This window comes from Columba livia, chromosome 7 (assembly GCF_036013475.1).
Source record: "Columba livia isolate bColLiv1 breed racing homer chromosome 7, bColLiv1.pat.W.v2, whole genome shotgun sequence".
In the NCBI taxonomy this organism is placed as follows: Eukaryota; Metazoa; Chordata; class Aves; order Columbiformes; family Columbidae; genus Columba; species Columba livia.
Genome location: NC_088608.1, coordinates 15,735,456 through 15,752,302, shown reverse-complemented (window position 1 = coordinate 15,752,302; position 16,847 = coordinate 15,735,456). Strand labels below are relative to the sequence as shown.

Sequence of the window (16,847 nt, the reverse complement as noted above, 5' to 3'; positions counted from 1 at the left end):
AGCTACATCCCCAGAGAAACCCTCCCCCGCAAACACATCGTGTTTTAGGAACAGCTTTTGCACGATGAAGTAGCAAGCAAAGTGCTCATGGTTTAATCACAATTTCTCAAATTTCTCAACAGTAGGGCTCACATGAAGACACCTTTAGCATAATGGAAGTTGTCTTTATTTTGATGCAGTTTAAGAAGTGTTGCCATTACTCAGAAACCTTCTCAAAAGCGCTCTCCCGAGGTGATGCACATGTGTAGTCAATACCTCCTGAGCTCACTCATCCCATGTGAGCTGGCAACTGGAGCTACTCCCTGCATCCACTTCACCCCTTTTCCTGGAGGTCCAAGCAGGACACCGAGCTGTTTCTGGACATCCAGCCTTTTAACAGCTCCCCGACCCTTCCTTCTCAGTGAGGCTTCCCTAAAGGATGGCTCAGTTACCTGCCAAGCAGCTCCTGGACCACAGCACTTCCCAAACCTACACAGGAAAGTAAGGCAAGATCAGGGGCAATGCCCCTTCCTAAACTCATGGAGGCAGGTCAGCAGCTGTTCCGTCAGGCAGCGGAGATACCCTCACAATAGTGTGAGCCATCCTCACACACCATGCACCCCATCTTCAGTGGGAGCAGGAGAAACGCTGGCTCCCTGAGCTGTTCCAGCTCTCCTCAGACCAGTAAGCAAGGAAATCCCAAGGAAGCAGAAACATCTTAACTGAAAGTTCAAGGCAGCTTGGAGAAGTCATCCCAAAAAAGCTGGTTAGCAAGAGCAAGGCCCACGACTGAGCTGGGAGGTCTGACAAGTACTTAGAGAAAGCTGTCAGGTAAGGAAAGCAGCAGCAAAAATGAGACAGAGCTAAGAGTTTCTTCAACCCACAGGTTTCCTTTGTAACCCTGCTATAACACAAGACGTGTGCAGAAGGCCACAATGGAGTTCATCTATAAACACAAAAATGAGCCACTGCTTCAAAGAGAGTGACCTATTGCCACCTCCACTCCAAGCCTGTAACAAAATCCTTGCACTCAGCACTACAGTCAGAACAAGGCCTGTCAAGGAAGACGTGCAGTGATCTCTCTCCCAGAAAGCAGACTGAGTCCCAGGGAATAACCCTCATCACTGCTGGGAGGTGACATGAAGGATATGCATGTCAGTATGAATGACACTGGACACCTGAACACACAAATTTACTTTAGTAATGGAAGTTTAGAGTACTGAAGAATAAAAAAATATGATTTTACAAAATAACAAGGATACTGCAGTCAAACTTCTGAGTCACGGACTTTTTGCAGCTTGAGTAAAGGTTCCTACTTAGGTCCAGTTCTAAACCTCTTTCAAAGATGTCAGGCTCATTAATGACATAATCGCTGTAGCTCATCACCATCCAAATCCATGTAAAGCCTAAGCTGGGGCAAGAGCAACCAACCACTGTGCTACTTGTTCACTGTTTTTCCTCCAGCAGCCATCAAGGTTATTACCAAGACTCATGATTTCTGACCTGTATTGTTAAGGACAGGAGAGGTGCTGCAGTCACTAAAAAACAGACAAAACCAAACTTTGAACCAGACTGAAACTCACCTGATAAACAGACCATAAAAATTGTTACAGTATCCTCAGCTTGACAGTCTAAAGGGATGATTTGGAGGCAATTATTAACTCAAACAGCAGCTTCTCCTCCAAGACTGAATGTGCCAGGAGCTGGTCCAACATAACTTATTGTTGCAACAGTATAGATTTGGCAACTTGAACATACAGACCCGGAAGCCTGCTATCATCCCTAAAGGAACAAGACACAGAGCTTTCAGTGGACTGACCTGGAGATCTGCAGATGCCAGAACACTTTACAGTCTATAGTAAGCAAGTGTTTGTAGCTGCAGCTGGAAAATTAACAGCAGCAGCCAATAACAGATGATAGCTGCTGCTTTACCATTCCCATCTCCACCCCCAGGCCAGTCATGCTGCTCTTTTTCTCTCCATCTTGCAGCACACACCCTGCTCACCTGAGCCGCTGGCAAAGGCAGAGGGAGGAGGCAGAGTGGTGTTTTCCATGTTTTCTCCTCCCTGCTTACATCTCTCCATTCCTCCACTCATGCAGCTCTATGCTATTCCTCAAGGCACAGACATAAAGGACGTATCAAGATGAGCCAGGCTTCTTCAAGCTATTTAAGCTTTCCTCAGATTCAGCTCAGCACATTCAAGCAACAAAGTATGCAATTAACTGGAAAGGAAAAGTGGTTCTTAATGGCTTCACCAGTAACAAGAACCACTCACCAGCTGGACAGCACTACTAATGTCTCCATAGTTATACCTATAAATACAGTACAGCAAGACAGACAGGACTTTTTCAGAAAGACAAACATGATTCCACTCTATTATCACCTTTTTATTGTTAAAAGGACAGATCTTGACAGTGGAAAAAAAGGATGTTTCACAAGGAGAACAGGAAGTAGCTTCTACTGGTCTTTCAGTTCCTTCAGTCTTCTGATGGCAGATTTGACTGTCACTGCAGAGGTGGTACTGGAAGAAGAAGCAGAGTCATTTGCATGTGGCAGCACAACAGCCTGCACCAGTGTTATTTTTTTGAGAAAGCACTAATCATTTCAAATAGTTATTGTCTGATTGCACTGTCAACAGGGGGCTAATTCCACTTCGATTTTCATGACAACAAAGCATAGGCCTTTGTCTACAGAAGCACACGCAACTTCACCAGCGACATCTCAACCCACTTTACCCAGTCAAGCATAGACTACATGCGCAAGCACACGGGCTCTGATTCCTAGTGACTTATGTGTGGGGCCAACAGCGTCTTCTACCAGGACTGGGGGAAGAGGAGAGTAAAGAATGGGAGTAAGGAAGAGCACCATCACAACAAGAGTTCAATGCTTTTAAAACAAAAGCAAACCATGGAAATAGATCTCCTTGGGGTAAAACTAGTTTTGCCTATTGTATCTGTGTCTCTGAACTGAAAGATGGTGGTAGTAACCACAAAAAAATGCTGCTTAGGCTTTGAAAGAAGAGGTAAGAGCTCCCTTACACAATTACAATTTTTTTACAGTCAAAAGAACCAAAGAAGGAAAAAAAAATCCAAATAATCCCCAGGTCAGAGGCATAATTTATTAGAAGCTGTTGGAGCTCTTTTTAGAATAGCTTGGATGCCCACCTGTCAGGTCTCACCCACACAGATGATTCCACCCTGAGATGGCTGGATGAACCAGTCATTTTCTTTGCTCCTTCCGACATCACCAGAAAACTGGTTCAAGTGTAACACACTGTACAAGCAACAGCTGTAGTTTAAATCTTCAGTAAGAAAAGCTACTACAGCCAAGGCAGAGACTACCTGGATAAAAGTAAGTTTCAGCATTTGCAAACGTTTCAGGTTCTTTTATTTGAAGTTTAGGAAAATATGCAGAAATAGCTGCTTTGATGAAGTTCAGAGGATTAAAGAAATTTTGGAGTGGCCCACCAAAACCAGCAGCAATAATACGATGGATAAAATGCAATATTGACAGAACCTGCAAAACAGATACTAGAAAGAATAACATTCAAATCCAATTTGATCCTGTGGCAGGTGCCCTCACCCACGACAGATCTAATCCAATCAAATTTTAAGAATACAGGCAAAAAAAACACCAACCCCAAAAACAAAACCACATATCACTAACTTGAAACAGACCTACTTAAAGTTAGTAGATTTAAAAAAAACCAACCAAACACACAAACACCAAAACCCGAAAACTGCATTATGCCTGAGCCATGTGAGAATAAGTGCTGATAGGAGCTTCATTTCCTTACTTGTATGTCCAGGCACCACCAGCAACTGTCTTCATGCAGGATCCACAGTGCCAGATACCCACAGCCTTCCTCTTCATTTTGGTCTGTAAGAAAAAAAAATGCTCTCTCAATCAGCTGAAAAAGCCAAGAGAACTTGTACTATCATCCAAACAACAAATTTCAGGTGAGAATATCAGCATCACAGCATAGCATTACCTATAGGCCTAGTTAAGACAGGCAAAGATCAGGGAACAATTTGATTCGGATTCTTCACAACACAGAAAGTCCTTCTGAAATACTTTTTCATTCAGACATAGAATAAATTGGGTCATTTCTAAGTGCATCATCAAAAACTCAGTTCTTTTTGAACAAGAAAAATAGCAAGGAGTTACACTAGTTATAATAACCAATATTCCTGTCTGGTTTGATGACCAATGCAACATTTCTGTTACTAGTGCTCCCTGGACATCCCAAGATTGCTCTAAACTGGGTCCCTTTGAACAGTATCTAGAGTGGGTGGTGGGTACCAAACTCTTTTCACCTGGACAGGTCTCCATCATCTTGGGAAGATGACAATGTGTTTGCCTGGACTTATATTTCATTTAGGCAGCTTTGCAAATGTGGTCATCAACATTGCCACATCACATCATGAAGACACTAAACATAAAAAGAAAAAAAAACCACCCACATTTCCAGCTAGATACCTACTTTACAGATGTCAATAAAAATCATCTGGGCAAAGCAAAAGCTGATAGGCCTCACAAACTGTCAATAACCAGATTTGAGAGTGCGTTTTGATTACGTACATAAGCAGAACTCCTCCCCATCCAGAGTTATAACAGGACATAAATCAAAGTAAGCAACTGAAATCAAAAGCTGCAAGTTGGAAAAGGAAGCTCTCTTCTTCCCCCAGGTAAGCTGTAAATGTCACCAAAGGAGGAAAAAAAATACCCAAGTCATGTCTTAATTATCAAGATAACAAGTGTGTTGGTTGTCAGGTCTTTTTAATAGATATCTAAACCGTACAGTATCATAACATTCCTCACTGTTTTGTGTAACGAAATACGCTTGTCTTCATTAACTGCCAATAAACATATACGTGAACCCTCCACCAACTCTTTTTACTTTAAAATGGACTCTGACAATAGCCTAAAGCTCACAATAAACTAATCCCTGTCTCAAAACTAGTCCAGTCATCTCTTCGATAGAAAAATTATCAAAGCATCAAATTGCAGTTCTAGCACCATTACCAAAGTTATTTTTAAAGCTGTTTTAGGGAAGGAGGTCTCTCACCTTGCCACAGAAGGAGCAGGTATACTTGGCATGCTGGCTAATTTCTATCTTCTTCACCATCTTCCTAAGGGACGCTCCATAACGGGTACCGTATTTACCCACAATCCCAACCTTCTTGGTGCGCTTAGCCTGTTGGGATGCAAACAAGAAACAGCTTCAACTTTACCAAAATCTCCATCTCCCTGGCAGCTCCCCTCTCCTGACACATGACAGCAAAGCTGTCAGCACTGCAGCCGCCAACGCCTCTCCACGACATTGGAAATAGCATTAGTTATGGAACGGTGAGAGGCTGACGCTGCCGCAGCCTCCGGGCTGCTGCGGGGGAAGCTCGGGAGGCGGCCGCAGTCCGGCAGCCGAGCACCAAACCCACATCCCTCCTCAGGGCCGGCCGCCCCCACACGAATCGCTGCAGCCGGCAGAGCCGCCCGCCAGACACCGGCACCCCCGCGGGCCGCGCTCAGCCCCTTTCTGGGGCGGCTGCTGGGACCTCCAGCGCCTCCCCGCCCGCCCCGGCCCGCCCTGTCTCCTCCCGGCTCGGTCCCTCTCCCGCAGGCTCCCCCGGGCCCGAGCCCCTCCGGCAGCCGCCTCTCCCACCGCGGGGACGGGGCCTGCTGAACGCCAGAGCCCGCAGAGGCCACCGGCCGACAGCACAGACCCCACCAATCCGCGCTCCGCCCGCAGCGGGCTCCGCGCTGTCCCACCCGCCGTGCCCCGCAGCCGCAGCGCGGCGGCCCGAGGCGGATGGCGGCGGATGGGCCGCCGCTCCCCGGCGCCACTCACCATCTTCCTGCCGGCGCGACGCGGAGAGAGAAAGCCCAACTGCGCAGGCGCGCTATGAGCCGTCGCTGCCGGAAGTGACGCGCTGGCAACAGAGAGTGGAGCGGATGGGACTCGGAGTGGGTCCGTCTGCAGCGTGGTGGTGCGGCGGTCTCCGTGGCGCTCTGTATTCTGTACATTTACCCCGTGACAACAGGGTTATCTAAAGCCTAAAGCACAGGAACGGGCACGCAGCTGCCGCTCAGAGACCAAACCGAAACCCGAGCGGCACCTCCGCGCCAGCAGCGCTGAGTGTGAGGTGTGGCAGGACCCAAGGTGTCCCTCGCCTCTTTTCTTCAAGAAAATAGGCAGTAGGTAGATGTCAGAAAAGCAACGGCAGACTAGACTGGAGCTGCAAAAGGGGTAAAAAAGATATACATATACAAGTCAACGGACGAGCAGCACATGTAGCCACGCTGCCGAGCTGTAGTGCCTGTGTGGGCTGAACAGCCCATTGCCCCGTTAGGAATATGATCAGTCACCCCAGCGCTTTTCGGGGCGCAGAGCCGGCTGCAGCTCATCCACCCGGCCTGGAGAATCCACCCCCAGGTACTTTCTGCAGGTGCTTTTCCTCCTGTGACAGCCCCATACCCACCCGGGCTTCCTTGCCCTCTTCATTTGCAACCTACTTAATTAATAGGGAATTAACAACTAGAGCATAGCCCACCTCCCCGTCAGCTTTTCTTGTTTGGGGTCTGTACTTTGGGAAACACTCACAGACACACACCACATCCCCTCTTGGCTCTTGCTTTGAGGGTTTGAACACTCATATTTTTAATTCCCTGTGTGACACGCCAGGCTCCTCCATCACCCCTGCAAGCTCCCCTCCATCTGAGCAAGCCCTCCTGGGAACTGGGGGGCCAGAGCCCTGCTGCAGACGAGGGCTCAGCAGGTCTTCAGGGAGCAGTATTTATATCTCTCTCTGCTGAGTCAAAATCTCATTCAATACGTCCTAGGAATATATTTGCCCTTTTCAGATTCTCATCATAATAATGACTCACAGGACACATCTTCAATACCAACATATTAAAAGAAAAAAAAATAGAAGAAGAAAATGAAGAGTTCCTTTGGCTGCTTGTGACTATTTGGTTACAAAATAAAATTGCCAGTCAACGCATCCAGGACAGAGGCTCCAGTCTGTATCTAAAGTCCACTCTGACAGGACAGCCTGCACTCATGCCCTTCATCTACCAGTATCAGAGCCAGCTCTGCCAACAACCAAACCCAGCCCCTCCGACAACTGCCATTCTCAGCACTGCCAAAATACACGTACATTTCCAAGTGATTGAGAAGACGGATGGATGCAGCCAGGCCAGCACAGCTCCACACGCTTTGCCTTGACAGTCCACCACCCTGAACTCTTCAGCATGCCCAAGGCTGGGGCATGTGCTGAAGACATTGTTCAAACTGCTCTGTTTTATTGTTCAAATATTCTTATCTGTTCTTCCTGGTCTGGCATCCTTCCTGAAATGTGCCTTTGTCTAACATGGGTGAGAACAGAGGCAGGTGTACAAGCTGGCATTAGTCACAGCAAGATGCTCCAAGATGGGTCTTTCCCTTTACTCTGTTGGGCTTCTGACAATGCCAAGTTAGTTATACCTTCTTCGATGGGCAGGTGTAAGGGTCCCCAGGAGTGCTGCACATCCCTGGGCCTGCCTGTGGGTCTCACTGGCATCCTGCACCCTCCCTTGTACAGCTTTTCATCAGCAAGCTTTGGAGATCCTGTCTGAGCCTGTTCCAGCTTCCCAACTACCTCCTCATTATATAAATGACACACTAATGGTGTAACTGGGCTAAGGCCCGTGCAGTCTTTCCAGTCCCTTGATACAATGACTAAAAGCACTTTCCTGCAAGATTCTTCTCCCCTTTTTCATCTAGTAAGGATAAAGTGAATCTCAAGTGTACTTGACAAGCCTTTGTAACTCTGCAGCAAACCAGCTGAGATTTTATGGGTCCTCACAGAGTACACCTAGCACTCCTCTAACAGGGCTGGGATTTATCAGTATATAGATAAGATAAACTGAGTTTGTGAGAAACAGAATTTTTCAAGGGTACTTTCAGCAGATTTCAGAAAAATACTGTTTTGAAGTAGCTGTAGCTTTACAAGGAGGAAGAGAATTACTCCTATAGGAGGCAACAATATGGCTATACAAATAATATCTACCACATTTTCTCTCAGTAGGTAGACAGCAACATTGCTCACCCCTTACACAGAACAACCCCCTTGGCAAGTAGAAAGATCACGTGCCCTAGAAACAGATTAAATACACTTGTGTTCAAGAAGAAAGACATTTAAAAATGTTGAAAAGTGTGTGTATCTCCTGACCAGTTGCTGGAGCAAGAGTAACAATGTTTAGCTCTCAGTCTCAAATCATAGAATCACAGAAACACAGAATCATTTCAATTGGAAGAGACCCTCAGGATCATCAAGTCCAACCATAACCTAACCTACATGTAGAGATAAAGCAGTCCCTCCAGCTGGCCAGTCACATGATCCTTGGTCCTACTCCTCTTCACCTGACCACAAAGGCAGCTTCTGCAATCAAGAATGAAAAGCGAGTGTCTACCCAGCACAACTGCACACAGCCTGTAAGGCATTTCCATGACGACACTTGCTGAAAATAGGATAATCAAACCCTTTGATGCAGGAAAAATATCCCAGTTATTATCAGGTTGATCTTTCAGCACAAACATTTTCCTCCTCAACCACAGAAGAGTGAGCTTTTTGCCCATGGCCAGTACCTGCACACAGTCAGGCATGCAACCTGCACAGCATGTTAGTTCCTGGCCTCCCGAAGCTAAATGTAAGCCTTTAGTTTGCTTTTCCCCCACCCTTCTCTACAAATCATGGCTATAAAACATAGCTAACTGGTACCTCTGTGAAATTCTATCTTCTCCTGTACTCCCTGGTCACATTTGCTTAATGTTAGCCCATTTCCAAGTATCTTCTAGTAGCTGTTGATTCATCTATATGCAAAATACCATGGGAGTTTACCTTTTGAAAGTTGATGAGTCTTAAAAAGTGCAAAAGGAAGTTTCCCCCAAAAGACCCACCTTTTAGCCATTGCAACTATTTTTTTTAAACCACTAATATGTTCACTGCATCACTTATTTCTCAATCTTAAGGTCCAAATGGAAGATGAAATTCTAAAATAGAAAAAGTACCAGAAGCTTGAGAACCATTACTTAAAACAACTTTTTATTTAAACAGCTCAGTCCAGAATCGGTTTCTTACAGAACGAGAACAGAAGTCCACATGTCCTCCTCTCATCACTCATCTGCGGAAACCAGTACCAAGTCTTGAAGAAAACACACACACATACACACACATTCTTCCTGAGCAGCCAGGCTTAATCACTGGCAGTCAGCACAAGCTTCACCCTCCACTGACACAAAAAGCACGTGCCATGGAGCAGGTCCTAAAATTTAGCAGATGAGGCCAGAGATCAGTGTGCTCAGGCAGACACGTGCCTAACAGGCAACACACACTCCCTGGCAGACAGTTTTACTGCTTAGTTTCAAGGCACTGACTGCTCTGCACAGACAAAAATATGGGGCTCTCCCTCACCTCCACAAAATGTCAAGATCTGTCTGGACCTTTTCCCCTCACTGCCAGACTGAACACCAGAAAGGCAGTTTGTGAGCGTAAGGGCCAAACACTGCCAGTGAACTGACTGCTATAAATACAGACCGAAATTCTTGGAGATGGAAGACTAATGTTAAAAGCACTCTGCAGCTGCTGAGAAGTTTTCACAATAGTCCTGCCTTTTGGACAGACAACCATTATCTGCTTTTTAAACCAAACAATTGTGGAAACTGACAGAAAGGAGCAAGCTACTTGCCCATGGCCACTCAGTTGTCAGCAAAACCAGGACTGCAAATCCTGCAGGCTGCCAGGTGCACTCTGCTCATCTATCATGCTGTCAGATTGCCTTCTCGTCCTTCGAGATTAAATGCACCACAGATACAGAAAACTTAAGTCTTTTATTTTTGAAAACTCAAAAAATAATACTTGATTGCTTTTGTTTTCTCTTTTTTAATTTTAAAAATTCTCGTAGTCACCTTCTCATTGCTGCCACCATTACGCGTTAAAAAACTCCTCAATACGCCGCTTTTTGGGGGAACTCACTGAACATGTCTCTCCTCCTGTATCTTGCAAGGCACTGCCAGAGTCAACCTCACAGCAAGCATCAGCTGCCTCCAAAAGCAGAAGTTCATCAGTGTCATCTCCACACTCAGAGAAGGTCCTCTGGAAAAGGTCATATATGGTCTTCTGCTTAGGATCTGGCTGAAAAATTAAAACAGACAATCTGCACACAAACTGTCATATAAAAACAAAGTGAGCAATAATCACAGGCCACTTCCCCTGAGCCAGTGCACACCTGTGTACATATCATATGACATATATATCATATGCATATATACATACACGTATATCTGAGAGACATATAGATGCCATGGAGGCTATCATGTCTCCTTGCATGCAGCAGGTCTGGGAACTCTCTCTGGAGAGTCCAAATCAAGTCATGGATCCTGGGAGGAGTTGCAGAACATGGTCTGTGGTACTAAATACAGCACAGCTGTAAGGTCAGCCTGCCAGTCACAATGTACACCAGTCAAAGCCCATTCAGCCTCTTCCAGGGACCACTGATTTTTTTTAGGTCAATTACCTTAGGGCAGTAATTAGTGGATTCAGCTGTTTTGGAGAAATTGGTTTCTGAAAGACCAGCTTCCCCCAGCACTTCAATTTTCTTTTGAATCATTGGCCTAGGAGAGATAAACAGATATTACTGAAAGGAAGAAAAGTATCATGCAAGGACACTGTGTCATTTTCCATGTGTAGATGATAAAGATGGGTTTTCTACCAAAGCTTGTTAGTTCCTTAACCTGTCCTGCACTCGTTTATGATGACTGTGTACTGTCTTGGAATATCAATCCATCCAGTGTAAATAAGTATCAATCCAACTTAATTAAGTAACAATATTCAGATAACACACATATCCAACAGGCAAATGAGTTTACTGAGGCAACACCAATGGTATGAAGTCAGAACAAGAAGATTAAGCTAAAGGGAGTCACAAAAGCCTGAGCATTCAGTCTCCAAGGCAAGCAATGGTAAACCCCACCAACAGATGCATCAGCATTTCCAGGGTATCTCCCGAGGTACTGCAGGAAGAAGAATTCACCCCTAGCCCAAGAGGCCGAGAGGTCCCAACTGCACAACTGCACCTGCAGATGGGGCACTTTGAAAGAAGCAAAGGCCACAGTACAACTAATGCATTTACCAAATAGCCTTGTCCTCTTGTTCTTTTCTCGCCTTTAAAAAGGATGCCAGTGTCCTTCTTTGAAGAGCCATATTTCCTTCCCATTAAGCACTAACGACTGCATGGACAGCATTTCACAAATAAAGGCAGAATTACTGTCATTAACTTCCCATGAAATGTGGGCGATGCATCAGTTTCCAGATCCCTGCACTGTAGGGTTGTAATTATTTGCCATCATGATATTCTGGGAACTGCACAAGTTCAGTTGGTTCATTCATTCCTTTAAACAAGGTAGTAAAGATGTAATTTTGGGCTTTAAATGAAGCAGCTGGTGGATAATTTCTTTCCATCATTTGCAGGTCAGGTCCCTTGCAGCACTACGGATTCCTCGGATCCTTCTCTTGCCCAGGATGTCTGATTCCCCAGCCCTAAGGACCAGTGTCCACTGAGAGCTCTCACTGCAGCCAAGAAGGCTCAGACCACAACTCTCCAGAGGTGGGTCAGCAGCACTTCTTTAATCCATCCGAAGGGCTCACTGAAGAGCAAGAGGAAAGGAATGGTGCAGTCCCTCTCTAGAGCTCCCTGTCCAAGCACACAGCAGCCACATTGCTCCTCACACCTGATCCACAATACACTGAACCAGCTCCAGTGTTTGTTGGTTTTGCTTGAAAGCATTCAGCACTTCATCCCAGCACAGGAATGCTCTGGGCTGTATCCAAGACACTTTCTTCTCCTTATACAGAGGCTGTGAAGGTTTTAGATGTATCAGCTCTCCCAGAGTTTCCCTCAACAGCCCCTTGTTTGTCAGATAACTACTTGTATTCATCCTGCTTATCATCTACTTAGTTATGTTCACTGTGGCCAGGCCAGCTCACAGCAGCCTTGACTGGCAGTTACTGCTCCTCCCCTCACACACTGTGGAAATCAGCACTAACATTAAGCACCTTAGATACAGCAAAAATAGGTAGCAGGAGAGTCAAAGTGTCTTTCTCACTTCCTACCATAAGTAGTCATCTGCTGTGCCTTTAGCCACCAGGTAGTGAACGTTAACGGAGCTGGTCTGTCCAATTCGATGTGCCCGATCTTCTGCCTGGATCAAAACCTTTATGTAAAAACACGACAAAGAAAATAAAGTGAGAGCTGCAACATCTAAGAAATTGTGTAAGCACCAGAGAACAAGGAGATCTCATTTCTTGTGCTCAGCAACTATTTCTCATCTAGGTCCTGTTAACACCTGCATCCTCAAACAAAGACTAAACCTAGAAGTAGTCTGGTGCACTGAGTTCCCAACAGACACTGAGTATTTTTCATAAGTAGAGGGTCAGCACTGACGATGGACCCTTTCAGGTCTTGTCTGAGCACACTGTTAAGAGCTCTGTGAAGTTAAGAAACAGGAGCACGTTCCCCTTCTGTACTATCTCCAGCCAGCAAGCTGAGTAACCAGCTTCACTGCTTCAAGCCCAGGCATCTGGGGGTGCACAGACAAGCAGCCATCAGAGAAAAAAAAGAAAGAAAAACCCTCGAGAAAGTTCCCTGCCCATTACATCTCCTCCCAAGCCCCACTGTTTCCGCTCTCCAGAGAGCATCCAACCTCTGATCCCCCAGGACACATACCCCTGGATTCCAGAAGAGCTCTGCAAACACCACCAGGTCCGCAGCAGACAATGTCAGGCCCATGTTTGCAGCAGTGAGGGACAGGAGGGCCACAATCTGCTTCTCTGAGAACTGGAACTTCTGGCACAGAGACTGCCGCTCCGCTGAAGGTGTGGAGCCGTCAATGCGAATGTATTCAACACGCTGTGAAAAGGCAGAAGATACTTTTTAGAGGCCTTGTGTCCCCTTTCCCATATCTTCCTCCCATGTTTCAGTGGATTGTTTCCCTTCCTCATGGTAAAACCAGGAAAGCAAAAATACAACAGTTGCATTTTTAGGAGCTTTCCTCATCTTTAAGGCAGAAGCACTTGTAGCTCAGCATATAATGTACCTCCCTTCGGTTCACAATGCATGACTTGCTCCTCTGTCCATTGTTCCCCTACCAATCCCAAGCAACAGGAAGAACAGCAAAAAGCTGGCAACTCAGGTACAGTGGAAAGGCAACTGGCTTAATATGAAGCTGAACACTGTGTGCTGATGTTACAGCTGCTACAAGCTCCCCAACCTCCCAAAGTCTTCCCCGGTTTGTGATGGGAGGAGATGGGATCATGCACATCTCAGCTGCTCAGTGGTAGCCTCAGAAGAGACATGACAAACTTGGGTAATGCAGGACCACAACACTTCCGTGTCCAGCCTCCCTGCTCTACTGGAGGGTGCTACCACAGAGGCAGCAAAGTCACCACTGCTACTGTGGTTTATAGTTTGGGATATTAAATTAAGCCATCCTTCACGCTGTCCCAGCATGACCTGGAACTCTAGGGGCATCCATGGAAGTCTCACATGAATAACTAGACCAACACTTTTGAAGTCAGAGAGATGACTGGCAGGTCTATCAAGTCTCGCTACAGTATCCCAGTTCAAAAATGTAAGAGACTAAGGAAGGCAGCCATAGCTGGACTTGGGTTGTTACATTCTCTCAGGAAAGCCTGGAGGAAAAGGGGAGATGGCCACACATATTAACACTCCTCCAAGAATTCAAAAGCTCAAGGGCAGACCATGGAGATTAAAGAACATTAAATACAACAAAAGCCATTCAGCTAATCCAAAGTACATCCTGTGAGGCATTCACCCTGACAGCTCAGCTCCCTCGGTGAGGGCACATTTAGAAGCACAGCAAGCAGAAAATATCTCTGCCACTAACTTTCATAAACTATCTGATCGGCCATAACTCTAGGGAGCTCTTAAACAGCTTTGAAGCTGGAATAGCGATAAAGTTAAGACGACTAGGTGAATAACTTACTTTCTTCTCCAGCTCTGCAACTATTGCATCCAGCACTATCTTGTGATGAGCAAACACCAGAAATTTATCATTCCCACGTTCCAGTAACTCCAGGATGTATTCTCTACATGAAAGAGGAAAAAAAAACAAACACCCTCAAACTTTATAAATTATGGACTAAGAGAATGCAGGCTCTGCTCACAACAAATTTTAAAGGTACTGCTCACATCTATACACAGAAACTAGAAAATAGGCTAGCATCAAAAGTTGCAGTAAAATGCAAGTAGCAAGTCATGTCTCCTACAGATTAAAAAAGACATTGCGGGAAAATCCACTCGTTTTTCTTCAGCACAGCTGGACAGCTGCCTACATTTATACTTGTGTATCATAAAGAATCACTTTATTATATCCTACTTGAAACATGATATCCCAGACCAATCAACTGGAAGTCATCTATACTTATTTGACAAACTCATTCACCCTTCTGTATTTCTAACTTTTGCACAATTGCAATAATCTAAAATAATCTGTATAAAATTATCCTTTCAATGTTTACTTGGGGTTGTTTTTATTTTATAAGAAAAGATCTAACACATAGATCAGAGGATCCTTGAAGTACCTTTTCATGCATAGGTTCACACTGACAATTTACTACAGTTTAACAACCTAAATAAATCAGCTATTTCTAGAAATTATCCATATGCATATAACAACCAAGGAAAGGTAACAAGACTCTTTTTAAAGGCAGTTAAACAGTGTTAATTAAATGAAAACACCTGGCTTTTGCCATGGACTAACAGCAGAACTACAGAATCCATTTCTATGTAGTAACTTGTGATACAATCAGGTCAACTGGAGCCTGAAAAACACCTATAAGCCTAAAATTTGTAACTAAGTATAGCAACAGCCATCAGAACAGATGATAAAAATGTCATCTTTCCTTTGGAATAGCAAAGTTGCTGCAAAGATCAGGAATATGGAGTTCTTTACTAAATACAACACAGCTTAGGTCAGCAGCAAGTGTCAGAAAACACTGAGCCGGATTTCCAGCACTACATTAAGATGTATCAATGCTTTGCAGACAGCTCCCAGGGTTTGTAATGTTCAGATCCCAATTACATGACAATATCATTTAACAAAGAAACCTGGGAGAGAAGTGGGAATGCTGTATTTTAAATAAAAACAAATATCAATGTGAGCATTCAGTGTAGCAAGCAGATGTCAACATATTATAATTATTTTATATCTCGTTCCCATACACCTACATTACATTTAACAAATAGCTAATCATTTCAATGGAAACAATGGAAGACAGTGTCATCAAGGGTGAGACAATGGAAGATGCCAATGATAGTAGGACAGTACCATTAACGAGATGGTACTGTAGCTTAGCAGCTTATAATAAGTGGTATTTTAAATGCTACTAAACTCCAGAAAAAAATGGACTAGTTCCTAGCAGAGAGTCAAGTAAACAGTGCTTCATGGTTTTATATTCAGTTCACACTTGCAACTGAAATAAAAGTAAAAAAAGTCTAAATGTTCACTAACATAAGAGGAAGAAACAGTTCTACCGAAATGAGTGCTGGGACTCTGCAGTGCAATTCTGTGCCAAACAGGCAAATTCTGCAGCAAGATCTGAGACTACAAAACCACATAGTGCACATCAGCTGGTCCCTACATTCAGAGAACTGTGGAAAAGTAAACTGTTTTCATGTTATTAGCATACTACTTTTTAATAAGTCTTGCTATGTGACCCTAAAGCAACTACTCTGCAGTCCCAACAGAAAGGCTAAGGATGAAAAGGCACAGAAAGTCACAGAAGAAAAGCATTCCTAAGGACAACAGAGTTAAAAGCACACCTGTGAGAGAAAACTTCTGCTACTGAGGTCCCATGTGAGATTTCTGGAAGAGCCAAGAACTTCAGTAGAGGTTGAGATGCCCTTAGCGCATCCTGTAATTAAAACTCAGTCTATTTCACAAGCTTTTAGGCTCAGGGATCCTGCTGCAGCAGGACTTGTTTTCTCAAAGTCTGTAGATACTTTTAGTTTCATTATTTCCCCTTTCTTAAACTGAAATAGGGTCCAGACAACAGGACTTATCCAAGTCCCAAACACCAAGTAATTTTAGATGGTTCAAATCACAGCTTAGATCCATATATGGAATGAAATCAGAAGGCTTCTTCAGCCTAGGAATTCTGAGAGAAGCAAATGTTTAGTGCACTGTAATAAAAATCAATTTTTTCTTCGCTGGCTTAAGGCTATGCTTCATGTCCCTGCACTGTTATCTCTAAGGCACTGTTTTCAGCACAAAACCACATTTTACCAGGCAAGAATGAAGCAGTGACATGCAGCTTACATGACTGAGTGGATTTTAGCTTCTGCCGTTCTATTGTAGAAGAGGAGAAGAGCTTCCTTCTCCTGTTGTTTCTGCAGAGAGAAAGATAAATATATGTGAATCTCAGAAATGCCATTTCTCGTTCTTGCTTAGAGATCTGGGATGTCTGCTGCTGCCAAATAAACACTTTGCTAGGAAAAAAACAGCCTAAAAGTGCACAACAAAGGGGGAGCTGAAGGGGAAAGTTGTTTACTTGTCGCTGGGTATGGCAGATACTCACACACTCCTATTTCTGACACCTCCCTTCCTACCTCCTACTTAACTCCTACAAGCTGGATGACAAGCATATCACAAAAGTACTTTCAGTTGAGAAAGTATTTTCCCAACAAAAATGGCAAGGAAAAACTCCTAAGTTCTTACAGAACAGTGTTAGCAACCTAGGAGCCTAGAACATGCATTTGTCACCTGCACAAGAAAAAAAATAAATAAAAAAAAAAACAAACACTTTTCACA

General features: G+C 44.5%; 2 protein-coding genes across 5 annotated transcripts in view; both read right to left on the bottom strand.

Moving 5' to 3' along the window:
- Nucleotides 1–2,354: 2,354 nt before the first annotated feature.
- Nucleotides 2,355–6,211, bottom strand: RPL37A (ribosomal protein L37a). Its single transcript, XM_005498576.3, has 4 exons — nt 5,829–6,211; nt 5,049–5,177; nt 3,777–3,859; nt 2,355–2,501 (listed from the first exon to the last, which is right to left on the bottom strand). Exons 1-4 carry the CDS (start codon nt 5,829–5,831, stop codon nt 2,438–2,440), a joined length of 279 nt encoding a protein of 92 aa, XP_005498633.1. The 5' UTR covers nt 5,832–6,211; the 3' UTR covers nt 2,355–2,437.
- A 2,835-nt stretch (nt 6,212–9,046) lies between these two features.
- The window catches only part of SMARCAL1 (SWI/SNF related, matrix associated, actin dependent regulator of chromatin, subfamily a like 1), a 40,354-nt gene continuing 32,553 nt past the window's right edge, over nt 9,047–16,847 (bottom strand). For all 4 annotated transcript variants that reach the window (XM_065070673.1, XM_021290280.2, XM_005498575.3 and 1 more), the window contains 6 exons: nt 16,356–16,426; nt 14,022–14,124; nt 12,743–12,925; nt 12,130–12,230; nt 10,535–10,631; nt 9,047–10,152 (listed from right to left, as the gene is read on the bottom strand). In XM_065070673.1, the coding sequence (XP_064926745.1) occupies nt 9,946–10,152; nt 10,535–10,631; nt 12,130–12,230; nt 12,743–12,925; nt 14,022–14,124; nt 16,356–16,426 (762 nt within the window). In that variant the 3' untranslated portion in view covers nt 9,047–9,945. The remainder of the gene's footprint in view (nt 10,153–10,534; nt 10,632–12,129; nt 12,231–12,742; nt 12,926–14,021; nt 14,125–16,355; nt 16,427–16,847) is intronic.

What these genes read in the sequence shown, in the direction of transcription:
- RPL37A (XM_005498576.3), bottom strand. An exon ending in CCTGCTCCTTCTGTGGCAAG is followed by an intron (nt 3,860 to 5,048) that starts GTGAGAGACCTC and finishes TTTTTCTTACAG; the next exon opens with ACCAAAATGAAGAGGAAGGC. An exon ending in GGTGGTGCCTGGACATACAA is followed by an intron (nt 2,502 to 3,776) that starts GTAAGGAAATGA and finishes TTCTTCTTCCAG; the next exon opens with TACCACCTCTGCAGTGACAG.